A 24,908-nucleotide genomic window follows, 5' to 3' on the forward strand; every position below is an offset into this window, starting at 1 on the left:
AGTGCATCTCATTTCTCAACTGTATTATGCAGATGACATTGGTACCTAAAGTCATATTATTCTAAAGATTAAAGTGATAATAAATTTAAATGATCAACCTAAAAATATACTTGGTTTAGGAAGTGTGTGCTCAATATAGATCAACCATCACCATCATTCTATCATTATTATCATCACTATTAGTTTATAATTACATGATAATCATTATACTACCAATCCAATTGACTATTTATATTTCCTTTTTAGGTAAAATAATAAGCTTGTTGAGAACATTGTTTCTTTAATTATGTATCCCTTATACAGCATGATAAACTATTGCATTGTTTCCTAAATGAAAGACATGTTCTCTTGCCAAAACCGGTTTGGCTCAGGGGATAGAGCATCGGCCTGCGGACTGAAAGGTCCCAGGTTTGATTCCGGTCAAGGGCATGTACCTTGGTTGCGGGCACATCCCCAGTAGGAGATGTGCAGGAGGCGGCTGATCGATGCTTCTCTCTCATCTATGTTTCTAACTCTCTATCTCTCTCCTTTCCTCTCTGTAAAAAATCACTAAAATATATTTTTTTAAAAAAAGAAAGACATGTTCTCTTTCATCTACATTCCTGATAATAAATCCTATATTTAGGGGGAAAATTCTGGCTTATTTAAGAGTATTTAACTAATGGTAGATGTAAAAGATAAAAATTTACATATATTGCTATGTAAATTTGCTATGTCTTTCCAAATGGTCCTATTGTCTTAGATTTTCAAAAGAACCCACATGAACTCTCTGACCCTATTGGCTAGTCTTCCCCCTCATTTTATTCCTCACCTTCACTCCTTTCCTGGGCAACAATTTATAGGTCTGTTCAACCTTCTTCATTTCTTCTGAGTAGAGAATGTATCCTCCAGGTATAAAGAAAGTTCCTTTAGAAATGCCTTCCATCAGCGTCTTTGAAAGCTGTGTAAGCTGAGCCTGGCAATATTTGAGAGATTCCTCTTCATTCTTTAGCAAGAAATTTTCCTTCTTTTTCTTTATGATGTCCTGCCACAGAAATGTGGAGAAATACAAAGGAAAGAGGCTGTTAGAAGGAAGAGCCAAGTGTGATCCTCTTGGAAGAAGCAGTTTTATGGCATCGAGTTGGACTGGAGCATGGAACCATAGACCATGGTTAAGAAGTTCATTTTAGTCACAGTTTAGACCAATTCGTTGTGTGACCTGTGGAAAGTTCCTCAATTCTCTTGGGTTCAAGCTCAACATTTGTGAAATGATAGCCTTGGTAGACATGAAGTCCAGGGTTCCTTTATTTTTTCAATTGAGATATTACATTATATTGGCTTCAGGTGTACAATGTAATGGTTTGATATTTGTATACATTGCAAAATGGTCAACACAATGTCTAATTATTTAGTCACCTTACATAGTCATAAACATTGTTTTTCTTTGATAGGAACCTTTATATTCAACTCTGTGAGTAAATATCAAATATGCAATCCAGTAATATCAAGCTTCCTTTATCAGTCATAAGATTAACAGTGGCCCATCCATTGGCAATGAGCAATGGAAAGTTAAATATGACTGGAAGTAGACTTTCCTCTGAAAACTTGGATTACTATGGATAAAAATATGTACACAGTAGACCAATTGTTCAGTAATGAGGTAAGTGTTCACCAAACAGAGTTTTGAAGTCCTCATGAATTATATTAATGAGGGCTAGATTGTACAGAAATATAGGAAAAGAAATGTTTTGCTATACTTGAAAAATTATAATTTTATTGATTTTCTTCCGTATTGAAGTGAGAGTTTTGTAACTCGTAGGATGGTCAATGACAGGCTCAAAAACAAGGTGAAGGTGTTTTTATTAGGCAGAATTATGTTGTCCTCAAGAGTTCTCTCTCCTGGCATCCATACATGACAGTCTCTAGGCCTGTGCATATGCTAAATACTGATCATCGGATTAGATTTTTTATATGGCACTGGCTAACTTTAATAAATGGAGATTACTCAAGTGGGCATTTCTAAACACATGAGCCTTTAAAAGCAGTTTTCTCTAGTTGGTCAGAGAGAGGTAGTAAAGGATATTAGAAACAAGACAAGGATACAATTTAGCATTGCTGCCTTGAAGATGGGGAGGAGTCCCCATGACCCTCCTAATGATATTATATTAGTTTCAGGTGTTCAACATCTAAATCTTGTTTTCAGCTCTTGGTAAACAGAGCAGAGCACCCATAGATGTTGTGCTAGGAACTCTCCTGAAGAATTTTGACGTAATAACTTGAGTGTTTCTGTAACTGTTAATAAGCACATGTTAGTTAGCTTTGCCATAATGAAAATAAAGAACAAATCATTCAGAAAAAAATTAATAGTAGTCTATAGAGCCCATTCACTCATATGAATCCAAACTTTTTTAAAATGGGAAACATATGGACTATGGGTAAAAAAGGGGATGTGTAGGCATCAATCTAAAAGAACAGGAATTTGGAAGGATATATGCAAAGACCTATTACCTCAAGCTTCTTCTGGAACGCCTGGTTGTCATCCTTGAAGGAGTGCTCCATGAAGATTGCAATGGCTTCCTTCTCACAGGCTGTATGCAGGCCCAGCAGCTCCTGCAGCGTGTCTGTGGGAAAGCTCACTCTCTGGGCCATCTGCTGCCTGTAGTGGTTGGCTGCCTTCTGCATGGCCACTGAGTTCTCATGCTCAGCCAGAGTTATCACTGCATTTTCCAAACAAGGCACTGCTCCACTCTTTATGGTATCCACATAGGCCTTTGCCAAGGTCCCCAGCCCTGAATGACACGTGATATTTGAGGAATGGCAGGAAGTTCTTACTCACTGTTTCACAAGGTTTAGAGATCAGTATTCTAAAAATAACAATTTTATTGAAATGAAGATTTCTGTTTTCTCTTTTTTTTTCTTTCCTTCCCATCTTCCACTTGTCCTCATTCTTGTTTCCTCCTCCTTTATATAGTATACTAGAGCCCCAGTGCATGAAATTTGTGCACTGTAGGGGGGTCCCTCAGCCTGGCATGTGCCCTCTCACAGTCTGGGACCCCTCACTCCTTATTGACCACCTGCTCACAACTCCTTACTGCTCAGCTGCCTGCTCCTTAGTGCTGCCTTGGAGTCTGGAGAGGCTCCCGCCACCACTGCTGTGCTCTCCAGCCATGAGCCTGGCTTATGGCTGAGCAGTTATCCTCCTGTGGGAGCACACTGACCACTAAGGGGCATCTCCTGCATTGAGTATTTCCTCCCTGGTGGTCAGTGAATGTCATAGCGACCAGTCGTTCTGCAGTTTGGTCGATTTGCTTATTAGTGTTTTATTATATAAGATAAATTCACTTCCTTGTAATAACATCATTGTATCTCCTATACACTCTCTCTTTTATGGTTCTCAAATTCATCTCATGATAATTTAAACTTAATGATTTCAACCAGTATATCCAAGAGTTTCCTGGAACTATTTTCCAATAGAAATAAATTTTAATAGAGTTTATTTTACAGATAGGTAAAGTATATAATTTTGGGAACAAAATTTCCAATGCAAGTGTGGGCCCATAGAAAAAAATAATCAAACATTTCAGGATGGTGACTAAAATATTAAACCAAGCATGGGTACATCTCAGCCCAGGACACTGTAGGTATGCTCTAGTGGTTTAGATCTGTGAATCTTGTCCTGTACATAAAGCTATAGTTATATTTTCTTCTCAAGCTCTAATGAACGTTCAGTGGCTTATGTTCTGCTGCATATTTTTTCTAACTGGTTTAAATTCACAAAATATCGTCTATATCCTCACCAAGATACACTCATCTCATTGTTCATGTCATCATCATGCAGATTCCTCTCCTTAAGAGCAACTTGTGCTTACGTTAGTTTCATGAGATACATTAGGCTTCAATAATCCCTCAGATAAGGAAAGTTTAATGAAAAACATGCATGTCTATGTGTGGCCTGAATCTCTGCTTTTCTATATCCCATCGAGGAGGAAACAGAACTACTGACAAACCCTGAGCACAGTCACAGCATCATCACATGAAGAAAAATGCAGAGGGACATGCTGTAACAAAGGACACTCACTATTGCCGGTGACAATGATTCCCTCTCTGAGGGTCTTGGTTTTTGCAGCTGTGAAGATGTAGTTACAGAAATTTTTGGTTTGAACCTGGAAACTGCACTCCAGTTGGTTTTCTGACACCCCCTCCATATGTTGTAACAAGCTTATGTTATTCGTAGGGCGTTCAAAAATAAAGCACTTTCGCTTGGGAAAGAACTTCCTGATATACTCCCTAGGCATGTTGGAATGCTGGATTTTGGGATTCTCGCCTGAAGAGAAAAAAAATTAAACAAGCAGTGATTGGTGAGACAGTCTTCAGGAAAGGGCGTACATTTCTAGGGGTTTTTGCATCATTGTTTCTCTGCTATCATATATCCTTCTATTAAATCATGAAAATGAATGCAATGCTAATCTCCCCAAAACCAATTTATTTTTATTTTTGTGCAAAGCCAGGAATAAAAGAAATAATTCTGAGGAAGAAGAGGAGGCATGGAGGCATTCATCCCATCTGAAGAAAGTTGTGATTGTTTCCTTTAGACCTTCTATGGTGTCCAAAGTTTTGACTATTAATTAGATATTTTTGAATGATACATTAATTCCCAAAATTGTCAGAAATACTTTTGATATTATAGTCCTCAAGTCAAAAATATAATGTGGCTTCTAAAGTCAGAGTCAAATATTTCCTGATAGATATATGGCAATTTATGATATTGCCAGGACAGACAATACTCAGAGCAGAAAGAAAAACTTCTAAAAATTAAAGTAACAAATAGAGACAATATAAATATATGAGCTTAATATAATGCCACTTAAATACTTCACCTGTTCTCTATATCACATTATATTGGACTTGATAATGTCACACTGAGTAATTATGGGCATATATCAGTTGTTCAACAAATGATTCTTCAATAAATATATAAAATATTAAATAAGAAGAATTGGACATGCTTGCAGGTTACCACATATTTTTCTCTCTGCTAAATCTATTTTGTGTAATGAATTTATTCTATTAACATAATAACAGGCTATAGACTAAAGAGAGTGATGCTATAAGAGAGAGAGATGAATGATTTTACAGTCTTACTAGAAGAATATGTTAAATTTGGAGGCCACTAAAATAGACAACATGAAATATATTTTAAAAAGGAGTCATTTGATATCTGTATCTTTGTGACCCCGTCTTCCGTGATGATGAGCATTTTTCTCCAAATACAAGCAAAGGAGCTCCAAATTTAATCAGAACACAAGTATTTGATACTTTGGATATCTTAGCCCTGGTGCTATCCTCAAATGTTTCACGGTGACAATTTTCCTAAAATCTCAGGAACAATGTTGTATAGTTCGTTTCCTCAGCCAGCTTTAATTCTACTCACTTGAGTTTTTTCAGTATTGATAATAATTGAAACCATACTCAAACTGTCATATTCATATCACCATTAGCATAGGCCTCAATGCAATAAAAAATAAAAATTGACCTTAAGAATTGTATCATAGGGTTCACTGATCACATCCTACATTGGGTTTCACTACTGGCAGAGTTGATCAACTTGGAGGTATTTACATGTTGCCATGTGTATTTACACCCCAGCAAGTCATCTCTGAAGGTCAGAGACCACCGTATAGAACTTTATATTATAGTCCTCTGGTCAGAAATATAATGTGAATTTGAAACAAAGAGTCAAATGTTATACCTCCACCACCCAAACCATCCTCTTATACCTGGAACCAACTCCAAGGCATGCTCCAGGTACTCATCTTCAGTGATGGTGCAACCATCTAACTTCAGCTCCAACATGAAATCCCGTACAACCCAAACAAAGTCTGGAAAGAAACTCGCAAACTCGGCTGAGTCACCTGCTTCACCAGAGCTGGGAGAGGATTTTGCTCTGATTAGCTTTGTTAGTTCAGTCACATAGCTGAGATCTTAGCTAAGGAATGAGAAATGTCTCCTGCCAAAATTTCCAGATCTTACCCAGGAATAATTTTTATGAACAGTCCCATTCACCCAGTGTCCCTTTCTCCTCAACCATAATTATTGACACGAGGAAAAGGCAATGAAAACAATAACAGAATAGTCTCTGTTACATTCCCATAGACTCCATGTCACATGGTGGTTCATTTCCTGGAAGGATACTGCAGCTGCTCCAGGGCATGGTGATTGATGGTGTTCATGCTGTTGTAGACGAACATGCTGCTCAGAAGCACGGCCAGGGCAAAGATCCATGAGTCATTCTTTGAATCGCCCTAGAAAGTGCACAGAAGGGGACTGAGGTGTCTACAGTTCATTCTACTGTTCAGTTGTTCATGCACTATCCAGCTCTACTAAAACTGAACAATAAAGCAAATAACATACATTGTGAAGACAGTGGTAAATTCAAACCTCATTTTGGGTATTCACATTGATGCCTCTCATGGCTCGTGTTCCTTAGCAATTAAGGAAGTTAATGACTATGTAAATGTGTGTCAAACATTTAAAAGAATCTCAAGAACATAGAAGGATGCAATGATAAGTGGCTAATGATTTTTTTGCAACTTTCTCTTGACCATGAGCTTATTAGTGACACAAATGCTATTCAATTACATTCACTAACTTCTCATTGTGCATCTAAAAAATGCCAGATACCACATTTAGTTTGGGGATATAAAGTTTCATAGGGAAATCTCTCACTTTCAAAGATGACTTGCTGGAGGCGCCAATATACATGGTAACATGTAAATGCATCCAAGGTGATCAGCTCTGCCAGGAGTGCCAGCCAATGTAATAACATAAAAGGCAAATGGGAATACAAAACCCAGAAAAATTACTTTGTGATTTCAGGGCAAGAAGGGATCATGTCTGAATGAGATACAATCCCATTAGTTGAAAGTAGTTGGGCTTTACTTTAAAGAACGGACAAAATGTGGAATTCTGGAGCAAAAAGGACCAGGCTTGGAGAAGGATCTACAGAAGCCAATCAGAATTGTCAGAGAGTGTGTTAATACAAAGGTACTACCTGTTATGTTATTTGATTGAAGTAGTGGTTATGTGTGTGGTAGGAATAGATGATGAGGCTGAACATAACACACTCAGGGTAAATCATGAGTGACTATGCAATAGGATTGGATACTGCTAAAGACACTAGAGTTATAAGGACAGCAAGTATTTCTCCTGCTATCAGTTGACAGTTATGTTTTGGCTTCTTTACAAATGTAATCAGCTAAAAAAAAGAGGTTTAGTAAACTACAAGCTGTTAGCAATGAGTAAACCATCTTGGGCTTATACCGAGGTGATTATTGAGTACTTTAAACCTGAATTATGCTCACTGAAATAAGCCATTTAGAGAAAGAAAACTATCCTATGATATCACTCATATGTGAAATCTAATGAACCAATAATCAACTTAGAGGGAGACTCATAGATAGAGAGCAGGATGACAACTGTTGGAGGTGGGTGAGAGCATGGGGGATGCAGTGTAGGTATTGAGAAAAAAGACAAAAAAGAAAGATTTCATGTACAGGGCAACAGTGTGGTGACTGCTAGGGAGGGGTGGGAGAAGTTGGGAAAGGGAACAGGGAAGATAAATGGTGATGGATAGAGACTTGACTTTGGTGGTAAATACAATATACTGTACAGATACTGTGCTGTAGAATTGTGCACCTGAAACCTGTATATATTTGTTAACCAGTGTCACCCCAATAAATTCAATTAAAAATTAATATGAAAATTCAGAGTATCTAAATTTTTGCCTCTACTCCTTTTTGGGTAATGGAAGCCAAAAATCCACAGCTCTCATTTTCACTTCAGACTCTGGCTAATACAAATAAGAGCACAAGATTGTCTGCAACTAACACAGCAAAGACAGAATACCTAAAATTATCGCATTTACAATGCTCTGGTGGGTCTAGGTCATAAATGTATAGATGTCAGGAAGGAATTCATCTTTAAAGCCCAGAGACATGGACTAACACCTTAATTAACATGTATGGTGTAGCTGAAGTGTTTTTGGAGATTATTTAAATATTTTATTTTAATAAAACCCCATTTTTATGTTTTTTACCTTTAAGACAATCAATCTTAGGCACCTTGACTACTATATAGAGTTCATTGGTCTCATAATTATAGCTTTATCCAGAATGTTTTTCTTATCCTGAAGACCAGTTAAATATGTCACTCCTTATATCCATTATACCCTGTACTGATAACACTGCTTATTTCATATCTCCCAAGTAGTCTCTGAGCCTTTTCCTCAGTTATGCATATTTGTAGTACTTAAGAAAATAGCCTAGAATTTAAATGCCCAATAAGTATTTGTTAGCTTGTAACTTTCAAACAACAGTAGAAATAAGAAGATATATATCTAATAAGGAAAGTACTGAGTTTCCAGGAAAGTAAATTGAAGGAAACAAAATTTTACCTCATTATTCTTAATTGGATTTGCAGTTTATAGAAATAGGTCATAGAAGATGAATTAAGGTGGCAAATTAAAATGTAAGTGGATCATCAAGAACAAAGAAGACCCTTTGTCTTACCTTTTCCACATCGCCCAGGCCCTCAGTGTCCAGAAGGACCAGAGTGTGGCTGGGCTTGGATGGGTGAGGTACACACCACATCCAGATGCCCTTGGTTTCAGATCGCACTGTGGAGCCCAAAGGAAAACCTGCAAAGTTAGAGGAGAAAGCATATAGAGTAACAGCAGATGGTCCAGGCTGCCCATAGGTTACATTGGTTAAAGTTATCAGAATGTGAGTGCCAGGCTGGGAGGAAGGTTGCTTCAGTTTCAGCAAGGACAGCCTATCCAACCATTATTCATATTAATGACCTACTCAAGAAACAAGTTGTGTTTCCTATTCACTCCATACTATCAATCAATGGCTCAAGCTATGTCACATTACAGAATTAATGTAACCTCTCTTGACATTAAAGTCTTTTTTTTTTTTTTGACACTGAAGAGCTTCCTTCTCATTCACATTCTAGTAGAGTTCTACCAGTGGGAGATCCCAGCATGAGACTAGTGAGCCACCCTGTCCCAGTGCCTCTGTTACTGTATATTAGTAGTGGGTCACAGCCCTTTCATTTCACTCCATCCGAAAGTGCTGGTCTTTGTCACATTCTGGTTTTCCTTTTTGCTTGGCTGTTCGGGCTATAGGAGTGACTGTAGTAACCTGGCCATTATTATTGCCACCCTCTTGATACTTCCTCATTTCCTATTAATTCCCTGTGACCTGAATATGTCCTTATATGTGTCCCTCTAATAAACACTCGTTAGTTAGCCTTTGAGAGGCTCTTCTGTGTCCTTCCAGGAACTGGACTGATAATTAGCATTGTTGGATTTTTTCTTCCTTCTTCTTCCTGAATTTTTCTCGTTTCTTCTTTCTTCTGCAATGAAATGATGAGGTGCTTGTTTGTTTTCCCCCTGCCTCAGGTGGGGATATAATGGAAGCAAAGGCAGAAAACACCTGTGAATTGTGGTTGCTACTCTTTCAAAAGTCTTAAAACTACAGCTGGGGAGCATGTGAGGGGTATATCCAAGAACCCGTGTGATATATCTTGTCCAGCAGTTTAACATTTTTAACACCCACCATAGGCCAATGTTTCCTTCAATGGGGACTAGAAATGGAAATGTTGGAATGTATAGGAGAGGTTAGTTCAGCTTGGTTGAAGCCACTCAATTTTGAGGCTTGGGAATTTCTCAGCAATCCACTGAAGTCTCTACAGTGAGTGTATAAAGCCTGAGATGGTCTGCATTCTTCTACATTGTGAGAGTATTTGGTTGTTTGCTAATTAATACAGAGTAATCTGAACTCCCAGTGCCTCCAGGGAGAAATGGTAGGTGTAATTGGAGATCATCATTCTCACTTATGAGTTAAAAACCCTCAAAGAAAGTTATCAACAAGGAGAAAGTGTAGTGACCTGGTATTCCTCTAAGACCTTGATTGGGCACGAACCTTTTTTTTTCTGTTGGGTAGTAGAATCACAATTGAGGTATTGTTGTTTATTAGATTATAGTTTACTTTCAACATTATTTTTTGTTAGTTTTAGTTGCACATCATAGTGGTTAGGCAATCACATACTTTACAAAGTATTCCTACTGATATTTCAAAGACCCAGCGGACACAGTACATAGTTCTTAAAATATTATTGACTATACCTAGGTGTGTTAAAGTATTTCAAGGTGTGGGACTTTCTCAGCCATGAGATATAACCTTGTTACCACCTGATGCTATTTTGAGTAGACTTTAACTGATATCTCTCTCTTGGAGTTCTCAAAAAAGAATTTTTATTAATTTAAGACAGACAAGGCAAAGTATTCTCCCCTGATCGGTGGTCTAGAATTTCTCTACAGGAAAGATGAAGAAAAAATGTTTTGTTGGAAGCAAATGGGAAAGATTATGAAGCAAAAAGGAGAAAGGGAAAAAGGGAGGAAAAGGAGAGAAGGAGAGATACAGAAAGAGACTCAGTGAGAGGACAATGAGAGATATTGCTATTAATCATTGCAGTGCAGTGTATTGAGGTTTAATCCCTAATGGTACTGAGCTAATGAGACACAAAGAAAGACATTTTTTAAAAAATGGTGTGTGGTCTTCATAGAGAGAAATGAGTTACAGGACATAGGCAGATTGTTCTAAAAATCAGTAAGAACAAAAAAAAGGCAACCTAATAGAAAAGAAAAATGACCTCAGGAAATAGAAAATAGAAAAAGAGAAAATTAATATGTGAAAAGATCCTCAAACTTATTTGTAATGAAGCAAATATATGCACATATACAGTCATCAGATGATCAAATTTTAAAGTCTCTTACCAAAGTTTTATGAGGATGTGGAGAATTATCAATTACTGCTAATAAATGTATACATTGCATATAAAGTTTAAAAAGCTGTTTGAGAGTATCTAGAAAGGCTGACAACATATATACTCTATAACCCAGCAATTTTATTTCTGGGTTTGTCACACAAGGTAGTACATGTACACCAGGATATATAAACAAGAAGATTCATATCAGCATCATTCATAAAAGTAAAAAACTAGAAACAAAACCATTGTTCATCAACAACAAATGGATCAATAAGTGATGGTATCTTCTCACAATAGAATACTATAAAGTAGTGAAAATAAATAAATTACAGATACATATCACAAACTAGCTAAAACTTAAACTTTTTGTTGAGCAAAAGAACCAAGATTCCAAAAAATACCTGAATGGATTACCCATTTTATAATATTTAAGCTATTCTTACAAATGCATACACAGCTTGTAAAACCATTTTTACAAAGGCAGAGTGAAAGCATGCAGCATAAAAATCAAAACATTGGTGAGCTCTAGTGAGGTGTCAGAGGGTATATCTAGGGCTTTTGGGTGCTGGTGATGTTTTGTTTCTTGATATGGACAGTGATTACACAGAGGATCACTTTATGTTTATTAACTTTATATATGTGTATGTTTTGCGCACTCTGCTGTGGTATAGTTCATGTATTGAAAAGACTCAATAAAGAAAAGAGGTTATAATTTAGTAAAGTTTTACTCAGAAATGAAGCAAAAAATTGGTTGGTAGACCCATTGAGCTATGGGATATATAGAATATTCTGTTGTCCATTTTTCTTTCCATCCCTTTTTAAAAACAGGACATGTTGAGCAATATTTGTGTACTAGTTGCAAAGGCCCTGAAGTTTAAGGCAAAAGTGATGGGAGATAAAGGAAGGGAATAATTGCTGGAGTCAAGCTCCTCAGCAGAAAGAGTGAATGGGTTCAAGATTAATGGGTGGATCTTTGGGTAGAGTGAGGAAACCCTTGTTACTGGCTCAAAGAGAGAGGTTTTGTGGAACAATGAGGTTGAAGATATCTATTTGGTGGTGACAGAACTTTTTTCAGTGGAAGAAGTTGGGCTCTTTTTGTAAGATGACCCTGAAGGAGGTGTGATCAGCCTGTGTTACCACTGTCTTTAAGCAAATGGCCCCCGTCCCAGAACAACACTCACCATGGTTCTGTCCTGCCAGGCGGTTCATCAGGTAGGATTTTCCTGTCCGATACATACCTGCGATGGCCACCACCACCACAGGCTGAGAGATCTTGTCTAGAATCTCTAGTGCTGTTGGGTTTACTGTCAGCTGATTATTCTGATTTTCCACCAGGCAGATGGGGTCCATCATGGTGTATCCAGAGGCCATGGTGAACTGTAACCCAGAGGAGCAAGTCAGTACAACACAAGATCCTAAAGTCATCTCTAATCTCTAATCCTATATATATATAGTTATATAGTTATATATATATATATATATATATATATACATACATATATACATATATATATATATATACGTATATACATATATACATATATATATATATATATATATATATATGTATGTATGTATGTATATATATGACTTGTGGCAGCAGGGACAGGAATGGGGGAGGTGGGGCCCGCACTCACACTCACTCACAACTGCACACACACAGTGCCCGCCAGCTCATAGCCTCTTCTCCCTTTCTTTTCCTCCATCCCAGCTCGCTCTCAGAGCCTTTCTCAGAATGAAGCCCCAGGGCAGGCAGAGGGGGGAGCTCAAATTAATTCCCTGTTAATGTGCATGCATTTCATGCACCAGACCACTAGTGTGATGCATAAAAGGAATAGAATGAGCGAAACAAAACTCTGAAGATGGAGCCTTGAGGACATTAACATATTGCAGATAGGTAGAGGCAGAATGGGACATGCAGGAGACAGGAGTGACCATAGCAGATAACTGGAGTTCCAGAATGATTTGGTTTCTCATTAACTGCATATATTTTCTGAGCACCTACCATGTTCTGGGCACTGTTCTAAGTACTCAGTATCAAGTAGTGAACAAAATAGATACCAATTCCTGCCTCATGGAGCTTTATTCTCATGGGAGAAGAAAGACAATACAGAAAGCAAATAAGCAACATGCATGGTATGTGTATTTTAGATGATGGCAAGTGTTCAGAAAAAAAAAAAAAAAACAAGCAGGAACTGAGATAGGGAGCACGGGGGCTGAGTTTAAATACAGGGTGGTCAGAATAGGCCTCTCAGAAAAAGAGAAAGAAATGTGCTCTGTGACCTTGAGGAGGAGAAATGTAGTGAATCCTGGGAGCTGTAGCAATTGGAGGAGGGGAGACTTTCAGAGGAAAAAGAAGACAAGAAATGAGGCTTCCTCTCAAAACACCACGATAGGACCCAGGTGCCACTGTGAATGCAGGAATTCATTTATTTAAAACACAATAAAAAGACATTTTTTGTTCCTGGGCTGACAGGGAAGAGAGGCTGTAGCCAGGGTGTTTTATTGTGTGCCGAGAGCTGCCAGAGTCCCACAACTGGGAGAGTTCCTATTTAACTGTTTTCATCACAGTGGGCATTTCATGCAATCAAGGGACAGAAAGCAGTTAAAGTGCTTTGACTGTCCCTTCACTTTCTCAAAGACAATTCTAACCAACATTCATGTGTTCCCTGTTCTCTTAGCTGTGTGCATTGGAAAGAGTAATTTTTCTGTCTCAGCTTGTTCTTCCATAAAATGGCTCCCCTAAAAATAACAATATCTTGGTCATTAAGATGATTAGGGACAGCGTGGGGTAACAATTAAGGAACCAGCTCTGGGCAGTGGACTTCCCCAAACCAGTTTTAAGTGCAATAGAGAAAATAAACCTTAGCTACTGGACAGAGAGACCGTATAGCCCCAGAGGCCAATCCAGAAACACTGCCATCCAGAGGCTGAGCCACAAACTGACTCTTAGGTAAAAAGAAATTAAGGCAGTCTGGGACACAAATACGGCCTGCTTTAAAATCAGGACTGTGGTTTACAACACGGAGGAACAGTGTATCGCAGGGGAATTCAACACTCTCCTGAATACCTGGCAGGGCTAAGGCGAGCCATACTGAAGAGTAGAAGAACCGAAGGACCTTCACTACTGCAAATTTTTATCTATATTTTTTATTCTTTTTTCACCTTTTAACAAAGAAACCAATTTTTTTTCTTTTTCCATCACCTGATTTTACCATTTTAATTACTACATTTTTCTTTTTAACCAGTATTATTACTGCTACCATTTTACCATTTTTTAAAGTGCCATTTTATTTTCTCTGTATTTTCTTTGGGGATTAGTGTTCTCCATTCTATTTTCATGGTTCCTATAGCATCATTTTTCTCTACCTCAATTTTACCTCTATGTTACAACCCTCTTCCTCACTTTTCCCCTTTTGTTGTCCTGTTTCCCTTACCTTATTCCTGATTTAGATTATCCCTATTCCTTCTTTTTACCCCCTGTCAAAATTTCACCCTACTTATATATCCTATTCTCAATCCACTGGTCTAAATCCTTATACACCTCTCCCTTATCTTTCTTCACTATCCAATTTTTTTTTCTTTTATCTTTCTATTGTTTTGTTGCTGTTTGCTTGATAGTTGAGTATATTGTTTGTGTGTGTGTGTGTGTGTGTTTAGGATTGGTTGTGAGGTTGTTTTTCTTTTTCTTTTTCTGCTGGTTTCCCCCTATCCCCCAGTTATTTTTGTGCTTCTGTTTTCCCTTGCCTCACTTGATATTATAGGTTGTTTGTACTTTGCATTCATCTCCAGGGATCTGTTGCTGGAATTTGTTGGGATTAGTGGTGGTTCTATCGGAGTTTGCTCCTCATATAAATAGTCTCTTCCCTGCTTCTACTTCATTCTCTCTTTTTGCTCTTTTTTACCCCCTCCATTTTCCCCAAATTCATTTTTGCACTCATTTTATTTCTTTTTTTTTCTTTTTCCTCTTTTATTTTTTTCACTTCTTACTTCCTTATCCCCTAACTCTCTTAACACAGGAGGTCACCTTTATTTGGAGTTATCAATATAGTGAATATACTTGTGTTCAGTGCCTGGTACTTTGTGCCTTGTTGTGTTCTATTTTGTGCCTTTAAATCAATGCAGCAGATCCAAGCAACAGCAGCCTCCTGATCACCACACCCTCTGTCTGAGGAAAAGCAGCTGTATGTGAAGCCTCCCCCCACCAGCCAGAAGAGCCACCACAGTTGTGAACAGCACTCACCAGAGGAGCTGCTGCCAACTGAGGAGCAGCTGCTACAGCAACAGCCCAGGGAGCAACCACAGCCTGAGGAGTCACTGCCACCCAGGGAACAGCCACTGAATGACTCAATATCTAGATATATCCATGAGATCAAACATGGGTAGACAAAGAAACCACCAAAGGAAAGAAAAGGAGGGCTTGCCAGAAAAGCAGCTAAGCGATACAGAGGCATGCAACATGACAGAAAAAGAATTCAGAATAAGGGTCCTAGAGTGCATAAACTGAATGGAGGAAAAATCAACAACTTATGCAAGAAGCAAGAAGAAACAGAAGAAAAGATGAATAACTTAGGTAAGACCCAAGAAGAAATGAAGAGCGATATGGCTTCAATAAAAAACACCATTGAAAGTATCATCAGTAGACTAGGAGAAGCGGAGGACCGAATTAGCGAATTAGAAGACAAGGAAGCAAAACACACCCAAAGTGTACTTCAATTGGAGAAAAAAATTAAAAGACAGGAGAAGAGTCTAAGGGAGCTGTGGGACAACATGAAACGAAACAACACATGAATAACAGGGGTGCGAGAACAATAGAAAGAGGAACAAGGATTAGAAAACCTATTGGAAGAAATAATATCAGAAAACTTCCCTGAGGTGGGGAAGAAAAAAGTCACACAAGCCCAGAGAGTCCCAAACAAGGTGAACCCGAAAAGACCCACACCAAGACACATCATAATTACCATGGCAAATGTTCAGGACAAAGACAGAATCTTACAGCTTGCAAGAGAGAGATGGAAATTTACATACAAAGGATCTCCCATTAGATTATCAAATTATTTCTCAACAGAAACACATCAGGCCAGAAAAGAATGGATGGAAATTTACAAAGTGATACAAAGCAAAGGACTGAATCCAAGAATACTCTATCCAGCAAGGCTATCATTCAAAATGGAAGGGGAAATAAGAAGCTTCACAGACAAAAAAAGGCTAAGGAAATTTATCACCACCAAGCGAGCAATGCAAGAAATGCTAAAAGAACTGGTGTAAAAAGAAGAAATAAAGAACTCAGAAAGAAAGCAGCCACACACAAAAAAGAAATGGCTACAGACAAGTACCTTTCAATAATAAATTTAAATGTAAACAGCCTAAATGCTCCAACCAAAAGACATCGATTGGCTGAATGGATAAAAAATCATGACCTATACATTTGCTGTCTACAAGAGACCCACCTCATAACAAGGGAGTCACACAGACTGAAAGTGAAGGGACGGAAAAATATCTTTCAGGCAAATGGAAATGAAAAAAAAAGCTGGGGTAGCAATACTTATATGGGACAAAATACATCTCAAAGTGAAGGCCATAACAAGAGATAAGGAAGGTCACTTCATAATACTAAAGGGATCAATACAACAAGAAGATATAACCCTGGTAAACATATATGCACCCAATGCAGAATCACCCAAATACATAAAAAAACTCCTAGAAGCTATCAAAGGAGAGATCGACGACAATACAATCATAGTAGGGGACTTTAATACACCACTGACATCACTGGATAAATCCTCTAGACAAAATTCAGCAAAGAAACAGCAATCCTAAATGACTCACTAGATCAGATGGACTTAATTGACATCTTCAGAACACTACACACCAAAGCCAGGGAATATACATTCTACTCAAGTGCTCATATGACACATTCAAAAATAGACCACATATTGGGTCACAAACAAAGTCTCCCTAAATTCAAGAAGATTGAGATCATACAAGCATGTTCTCAGACCACGATTGCATAATATTATAAATAAACTACAATAAAAACAACCCAAAATACTCAAATACTTGGAAGCTGAACAGCATGTTATTAAATATTGATTGGAATACCATTGAGATCAAAGAAGAAATTAAAAACATCCTGGAAACTAATGACAATGAAAACAAAACAATCCAAAACCTATGGGACACAATGAAAGCAGTCCTGAGAGGGAAGTTTATAGCTCTACAGGCCTATCTCAAAAAAAAGAAAAAGAAAGAAAGAAAAAGAAAAAATGATAGTAAATCATCTAACTTTACAACTCAAAGAATTAGAAAGAGAGCAACAAGAAAACCCCAGAGTGAGCAGAAGGAAGGAGATAATGAACATTGGAGCAGAAATAAATGACATAGAGACCAAAAAAACAATACAGAAAATCAATGAAACCAAGAGCTGGTTCTTTGAAAGGATAAACAAGATTGACAAATCTCTAGCCAGGCTCACCAAGAAGCAAAGAGAGAGGACCCAAATAAACAAAATCAGAAACGATAGAGGCGAAATAACAACAGACCCCACAGAAATACAAATGATTGTTAAAAAATACTATGGACAGCTCTACTCCAACAAACTAGACAACCTGGAGGAAATGGACAAATTCCTAGAAAAATACAACATTCCAAAACTCAATCAGGAAGAATCTAAACATCTCAATAGGCCAATAACTATAGAAAAAATCGAAGCAGTCATCAAAAAGCTTCCAGCAAACAAAAGCCCAGGACCAGATGGCTTCACAGGGGAGTTTTACCAAACTTTCAAGGAAGAACTAAAACCTATCCTCCTCAGACTACTACAAAAAATTCAAGAGGAAGGAACCCTTCCAAGCTCATTCTATGAAGCCAGCATCACCCTAATACCAAAACCAGGTAAAGACAAAACAATGAAAGAGAATTATAGCCCAATATCCCTCATGAACATAGATGCCAAAATCCTCAACAAAATCTTAGCAAATAGGATCCAGCAGTACATCAGAAATATCATACACCATGACCAAGTAGGATTTATCCCAGGGATGCAAGGATGGTACAATATCCAAAAATCAATAAACATGATACATCACATAAACAAATTGAAAGAAAAAAACCACATGGTCATATCAATTGATGCAGAAAAAGCATTTGACAAAATCCAACACCCATTTTTGATAAAAACTCTCAGCAAGGTGGGAGTAGAAGGATCATACCTCAACATAATAAAAGCCATATATGACAGGCCCACAGCCAACATCATACTCAATGGACAAAAACTAACACCATTTCCCCTAAGAACAGGAACAAGACAGGGATGCCCACTCTCACCACTCCTATTCGACATAGTACTGAAAGTATTAGCCATTGCAATTAGACAAGAAGAAGAAATAAAAGGTATCCAAATTGGAAAAGAGGAAGTAAAACTGTCCTTATTTGCCAACGACATGATATTACGCATACAAAACCCTAAAGACTCCATCAAAAAACTACTAGTCTTAATACATGAATTTGGCAATGTAGAAGGATACAAAATTAACCCCAAGAAATCTGAGGCATTTCTATACACCAATAGTGAACTTTCAGAAAGAGAGATTAAAAAAACAATACCATTTACTATCGCACCAAAAAAATTAAGCTACCTAGGAATAAACCTAACTAAAGAGGTAAATGACCTCTACTCAGAAAACTACAGGATGTTGAAAAAAGAGATAGAGGATGACATAAACAGATGGAAGAACATACCGTATTCATGGATTGGTAGAATCAACACCATTAAAATGTCCATACTACCCAAAGCAATCTATAAATTCAATGCACTTCCCATTAAAATACCAATGGCATACTTCACAGATCTAGAACAAATGCTCCAAAAATTAATCTGGAATAAAAAACGACCCCGAATAGCTGCAGCGATCCTGAGAAAGAACAAAGTAGCTGGGCTCTCAATACCAGATATCAAGCTCTATTACGAAGCCACTGTTCTCAAAACTGCCTGGTACTGGCACAAGAACTGACATTTAGATCAATGGAATAGAATAGAGAGCCCAGTAATCGGCCCGAACCAATATGCTCAATTAATATTTGACAAAGGAGGCAAGAACATACAATGGACCCAAGATAACCTCTTCAATAAATAGTGTTGGGAAAATTGGACAGATATATGCAAGAAAATGAAACTGGACCACCAACTTACACCATACACAAGAATAAACTAAAAATAGATATGGACTTAAATGTATGACGGGAAACCATAAAAATACTAGAAGAATCCAAAGGCAACAAAATCTCAGACATATGCCGAAGCAATTTCTTCACTGATACAGATCCTAGGACATTGGAAACTAAAGTGAAAATAAACAAATGGGACTACCTCAAAATAAAAAGTTTCTGCACAGCAAAAGAAACCATCAACAAAACAACAAGAAAACCCACCACGTGGGAAAACATATTTGCCAATGTCATATCTGATAACGGCCTAATCTCTAAAATTTATAGGGAACTCATATAACTTAACAAAAAGAAGATAAACAATCCAATCAAAAAATGGGCAAAGCATCTAAATAGACATCTTTCAAAAGAGGAAATTCATAAAGCCAAGAGACATATGAAAACATGCTCAAAGTCACTAATCATCTGAGAGATGCAAATCAAAACAACAGTGAGGTACCATCTCACACCTGTCAGGCTGGCTGTCATCAACAAATCAACAAACGACAAGTGCTGGAGAGGATGTGGAGAAAAAGGAACACTTGTGCACTGCTGGTGGGAATGCAGACTGGTGCAGCCACTCTGGAAGACAGTATGGAGTTTCCTCAAAAAACTAAAAATGGAACTCCCATTTGACCCTGTGATCCCACTTCTAGGAATATATCCCAAGAACCCAGAAACACCAATCAGAAATGATATGTGCACCCATATGTTCATAGCAGCACAATTCACCGTAGCTAAGATCTGGAAACAGCCTAAGTGCCCATCAGTAGATGAATGGATCAGAAAACGGTGGTACATCTACAAGATGGAATACTATGCTGCTGTAAAAAAGAAGGAACTCTTACCATTTGCAACAGCATGGATGGAACTGTAGAGTATTATGCTAAGTGAAATAAGGCAGTCAATGAAGGAAAAATACCACATGATCTCACTCATTCATGGATAATAAAGATCATTATAAACTTATGAACAATAATAGATAAAGAGGCATAGCTGCCTCAAACTGATTGTCAAACTGCAGGGGGAAGGCCAGGGAGGGTTGGGGAGCAGGAGGGAGGGGGGTAAGATATCAACCAAAGGACGTGTATGCATGCATATAAGCATAACCAATGGACATAAGACACTGGGGGGGTAGGGGAGGCCAGGGGATTGTCAAGGGTGGGGGAAAAAAAGGGACATATATGTAATACCCTTTGTAATACTTTAAGCAATAAAAAAGAAAGAAAGAAAGAAAGAAAGAAAGAAAGAAAGAAAGAAAGAAAGAAAGAAAGAAAGAAAGAAAGAAAGAAATAATTTTGGTAGGAATAAATTACAACAAAATTTTTAAAAATGCAAGTAAACCGAAATACCCAAACCAAAAGCTGTTAATTTCAAAGAAAAAAATACAATGAAATAGTTCTCCTGCATGGAGTTAGATAGTTTCCACAGTTCCTCCTCAGGACAGTCAGTCATCTGAGGTGATGGTGAAAACTGCCCCAAGCCTTGATTTCTCAGCAAGTATGACAGGGTATTCTATACAGTTCTTGTATGGACCACACATGAGAAACAATGCCTGGTAAACAAACACTATTAGATCTTATAGTCATTTCTAACAGTTGGTGATGAATTGAATTTTTCTATATCACACAGCTTTGTGCTGTCTTTGGAATATTAAGTATTGTTAAGTACAAAAATAATCAGAGTCAATCTTTCAGGAATTAAATTGTCTGTAAATTAAGAACCACCTTTTCTCTCAGCTTCTCCAATGCCTGGAGGAGGGTTTGGGAGGAAGTGATGGTGCTTTGGTGCTGCTGACAGGTGACAAGATCTCAGCTGTCCAAGCTCTTCCCTGTCTCTGAGGAGGGACAGAGCGATGGAGGAGGGACCAGAAGCCTCTGCAAGTGGATGGGGTTTACTCCATCAATCCCAGGAAGGGTTTAGCCCCTTTTGGCATTTGAGGGAGGATGTGTTCCTCCTCCCCTCAAAGCAGGGCTGTTTGTGTAGCCCTGTTAGGGTGCCAAAGGGGCAGCTTATTTCTGTGAAAATGTGGATGAGGGATGATTGCCTCACAGAGGCCTCTCATCTAAAGGGAAGGCCTGAGCTGTTGGTAGTCAGGCCCAGTACTAGCCTCCTGCTGCCCCCTTACCCTCCAGTGCCAAGCCTGTGCTTCCAGTGTGAGGGATGCCTTTAGGCACCTGTTGTGGTTGATGTTAAGGAACATGGGCCTGGAAGAGCAAGTCTAGGAGGGAACCTACATGTCTTTGGTGCTGCAGACAGGGGACAAGTTCTCAGCTGTCCTAGCTCTACCCTCCCTCACTCCTCCTTGTCTGGCTACTCCAGATACTGACTGTTCTCTTGAAAAGTTGAAATTCCTGCTAGATATTATAACGTTTAACCAAAGGAAGGCACCAGAGTCCAAATTAAAAACAGAATGCCCTGTTTATTTTAGAAAGTCAGATGTCCTGCATTCTGCAAGCACGGGCCGGGGGAGTCACACACAACAGGGGGAGTGGGAAGATCATATAGGCAGGTTTATTGTCGGTTGCCTGTCGCTACCAGAATGTTTGTAGCAGTTTGTGGTTGGACTGGAAACAGGATGTTTGGTTGAGCTGGAAAGTCCCTTGCCAACGTTCAGTTTGTATTTGTGGTTCCCTTGGTGCCCCGTATCCACCTGGACCTTACAGATATTACAGCTAAGCAGGTAAGGGTCAGGTTAATTAGAACCAAATGAAACTTGAAAGGACACCCATTTTTTTTTTTTTTTTTTTTTTTTTGCTATTAGAAAAGTAGGTGAGGAGTGAAATTCAATTGCCAAGCCAAGGAGTTCAGAGGCAGAGTTTCTAGAAAGCAAGAACAAAACTGCTTGAGAGCACAGAGAAGTCAGATAAACAAAATATTGGCTTTAGCGATGCACCACAGTGTGTTTTGAAAGAGAAAATTTTTAGTAAAGTGGTGGGGCCAAATTCTACTTATAAGGGCTAAGAAAGCTATTGGCACTAAGAAATTGGATCTAGTGAACCTAGGCTATGTTTTATTTTTAAGAGTTTATTTTTAATTACATTTGGCATTCAACATTGTATAAGTTTCAGCATACTACATAGCTGTTAGAGATTTCTATAACTTAAGAAGTGAAACCCCCAATAGGTCTAGTACCCACCTGGCAGCCTGCATAATCATCACAATATTATTCAGTACATTCCCTAGGCTGTACTTTATATCCCTATGACAGTTTTATAACTGCCAATTTGTATCCTTAATCCCTTCCCCATTTTCATCCAGCCCCTATCCTTCCTCCCACCTGGCAACCAGAATCTGGGTTACTTCTAAACCAAGTAATCCTCTCTGAAACAAAGCTTATATGTGTGACTAAAATGTATGGTGTTTTAAAAATAAAGTTCTTACCTATTTTTTTCTCCTCAGTGTAGATTGGAGGGGTTTCTGTCACTTCTCTATTTTTTACTGGATGGTTGGGCCTTTATTCATTAGTCTTCTGACATGTGACTTCCTGGAATTTCTAAAGACCCATTAACTAGAAGTGAAACATTTAGAGTAATGTGAAACTGAGAGAACAAAGCAATGACTCACAAACCAAAAAAGGAATTTCTGAAAGCTAAGCAAAGGGGAGGGTTTTTGGATTTCACTGAATTTCTTAACTAGTTCAGTTTAACAAAAGCTTCATTCCTGGTTCCTGGTGGGTGTGGTCAACAAGATGTGGCTCTCTATTCCCTTTTTCAAGCAGGGTAAGTTATGTCACTGGAAGAGGCAGGCACCAGTATTTCTCCTGGCCTCCAGCACTGAGTTGCAGAGACTAAATTCCCGGAGGCTGGGGCTCCTAACCAGCACCCATCCCCACTCATAGAGTGAAGGCTCTAGCTGATGCACAGCAGGCTGAGATTGCCTGGCCTGATCACCCTCCCTCTGGCTCACTTATAGGAAGGAGTTTCCAAGCTGGGAGAGGCAAGTGGGGAAGACCAGAGGCTACCACCCCTACCCAGGGTGGAGCAATGCCTCAGAGATATTTGTCCAGGGAGATAGGCAGTGCATCATCACAGAGATCTCTGAAGTTCTCCCCCAAAGAACTGATATAATTTGAAACAGAGTGTAGGGACTTAAAGAAACTTTATAGCAAATCAACTTTAGAAAAAACACAAAAGGAGATTTTCAGGCAGGAAGCAAGTGACCCCAGATGGTAATACAAATCCATATAGAAAAACAAAGAGCAGCAGTAAGGGAATTGTGTAATTATGAAAAACATTATAAATACAGACTTCCTCTCCTTTCTCCTCTTAACTGGTTTAAGAAGCAATTTTATACAATAATATGTATACAATTGTATTGCAGGGACTATTTCATACTTAAAAGTAATATATTTAGCAAAGCAAAATAAAAGAGGTCAGTGGTTTCACAGCCTATTGAAATAAAGATATGACACATGATGTTAACATGAACTCATAGGAATACAGAGAACCATAAATTATAAGAAAGAAAGTTACTATAACAAGCCCTATACATGAATTTTTTCTCCTTTATTCTCTTAAAAGACATAAAATAATATAAATTAATAACTATCAAAATTTATTTCTGTGGTTGTTACATATATGGATGTAATTTGTAATATATATCCTATATAATAAAGAGGTAACCTGAAAATTGACCATCATGCCCTCGCAAAAGATGTCTGCCCCCAAGTGGGCACAAGATGGCTGCCACTAGATTGCCGGCAGGGGAGGGCAATTGGGGTTGACGAGGCAGCAGAGGAGGGCAGTTGGGGGAAACCGGGCCAGTAAGAAGAGCAGTTGGGGTTGATCGGGCCAGCGGGGGGGGGGGGGGGGGGGGGGGCGGCAGTTAGGGGTGATCGAGGCCGGCAGGGGAGGGCAGTTGGTGGAAACCAGGCTGGCAGGGGAGGGAGGGAAGTTGGGGCCACCAGGACAGTAGGGGAGGGCAGTAGAGGGCAACCAGGCCGGCATTGGAAAGCATTAGGGAGTGATTGGGCAGGCAGAGGAGGGCAGTTGGGGGTGATTGGGCCAGCAGGGGAGCAGTTAGGCATTGATCAGACTGGCAGGGGAGTGGTTAGGGGGTGATCAGACTGGCAGGCAGAAGCGGTTAAGGGCAATCAGGCAGGCAGGCAGGCGAGCGGTTGGGAGCCACCATTACTAGATTGTGAGAGTAGAATGAAAAAGTTCTATTAGATGGAGTCAGGTGATCCCAGGTTTCCAGTTTCCTGTTCAGGAGAGATCTGAAAGGATGGTTAAAAATACCCCAACCCTGTCTTCTAAGCAATCATCACAGGTTATTCTGATTCATTTCTTAGGTATCAGTAGCTTTGGCTCTGTGAGGGGATCAGGATTTGGTCCCAGGAGGACTTTAGCCCCTTTCTGCAGTTGAGGCAGGGTGCGCTCCCACTCCCGTGTAGGGACCTCCCTGCAGCCCTGGGTGGGTGCCAGGGGAGCGTGCACCCAGGACACACTGTGCGCACCTACCTTTTCCCGTCTGGCAGCCACTCAGATCCAAATGGAGTCGCTGAGCTGCCCACAGCAAAACCCCCGCGGGCCCCAGGCCACCTGGCCCTGTCTGCCTTTCCCCTGCCAGTGCCCAGCCTTGGCTTCCGCATTTGTTGCTGTTAAAAAACACGTGGACAGAAGACAAATTATAGGCAACTCACAGGATGTGGTTGCTGCCTGCTTCTGCACACCAGTTCTCAGCTGCCCTGTGGTCCTGACTGGCTCCTCTGGATACTGACTGTTCTCTTTTTTTTTTTTTAATTAAATCTTTATTGTTCAGATTATTACAGTTGTTCCTCTTTTTTCCCACCATGGCTCCCCTCCACCCAGTTCCCCTCCACACCCTCCTCCCTCACTCCCCATCCACTGTCCTCATCCATAGGTGCACAATTTTTGTTCAGTCTCTTCCCG

At 39.1% G+C, this 24,908-nt stretch overlaps 1 protein-coding gene across 4 annotated transcripts in view; it reads right to left on the reverse strand.

Annotated features, from left to right (window-relative positions):
* LOC139003539 (guanylate-binding protein 4-like) overlaps nucleotides 1–24,593 on the reverse strand; it is a 33,569-nt gene extending 8,976 nt beyond the window's left edge. Inside the window, exons 1-9 of one of the 4 annotated variants that reach the window (XR_011470256.1) lie at nucleotides 24,477–24,593; nucleotides 22,399–22,525; nucleotides 11,991–12,186; nucleotides 8,547–8,674; nucleotides 6,172–6,281; nucleotides 5,757–5,953; nucleotides 4,058–4,303; nucleotides 2,488–2,768; nucleotides 812–1,024 (exon numbers count right to left, since the gene is read on the reverse strand). Coding sequence is in view for 2 of the 4 variants with exons in the window: in XM_070405542.1 (XP_070261643.1) it covers nucleotides 812–1,024; nucleotides 2,488–2,768; nucleotides 4,058–4,303; nucleotides 5,757–5,953; nucleotides 6,172–6,281; nucleotides 8,547–8,674; nucleotides 11,991–12,180 (1,365 nt within the window). In the remaining 2 variants the exon portion in view is untranslated. The remainder of the gene's footprint in view (nucleotides 1–811; nucleotides 1,025–2,487; nucleotides 2,769–4,057; nucleotides 4,304–5,756; nucleotides 5,954–6,171; nucleotides 6,282–8,546; nucleotides 8,675–11,990; nucleotides 12,187–22,398; nucleotides 22,526–24,476) is intronic. The other 3 variants (XR_011470257.1, XM_070405542.1, XM_070405543.1) reach the window with 3 other exon arrangements.
* Nucleotides 24,594–24,908: the final 315 nt, after the last annotated feature.

This window comes from Myotis yumanensis, unplaced genomic scaffold (assembly GCF_028538775.1).
Source record: "Myotis yumanensis isolate MYYU_CA2020_CCGP unplaced genomic scaffold, mMyoYum1.0.hap1 SCAF_2, whole genome shotgun sequence".
Lineage (NCBI taxonomy): Eukaryota > Metazoa > Chordata > Mammalia > Chiroptera > Vespertilionidae > Myotis > Myotis yumanensis.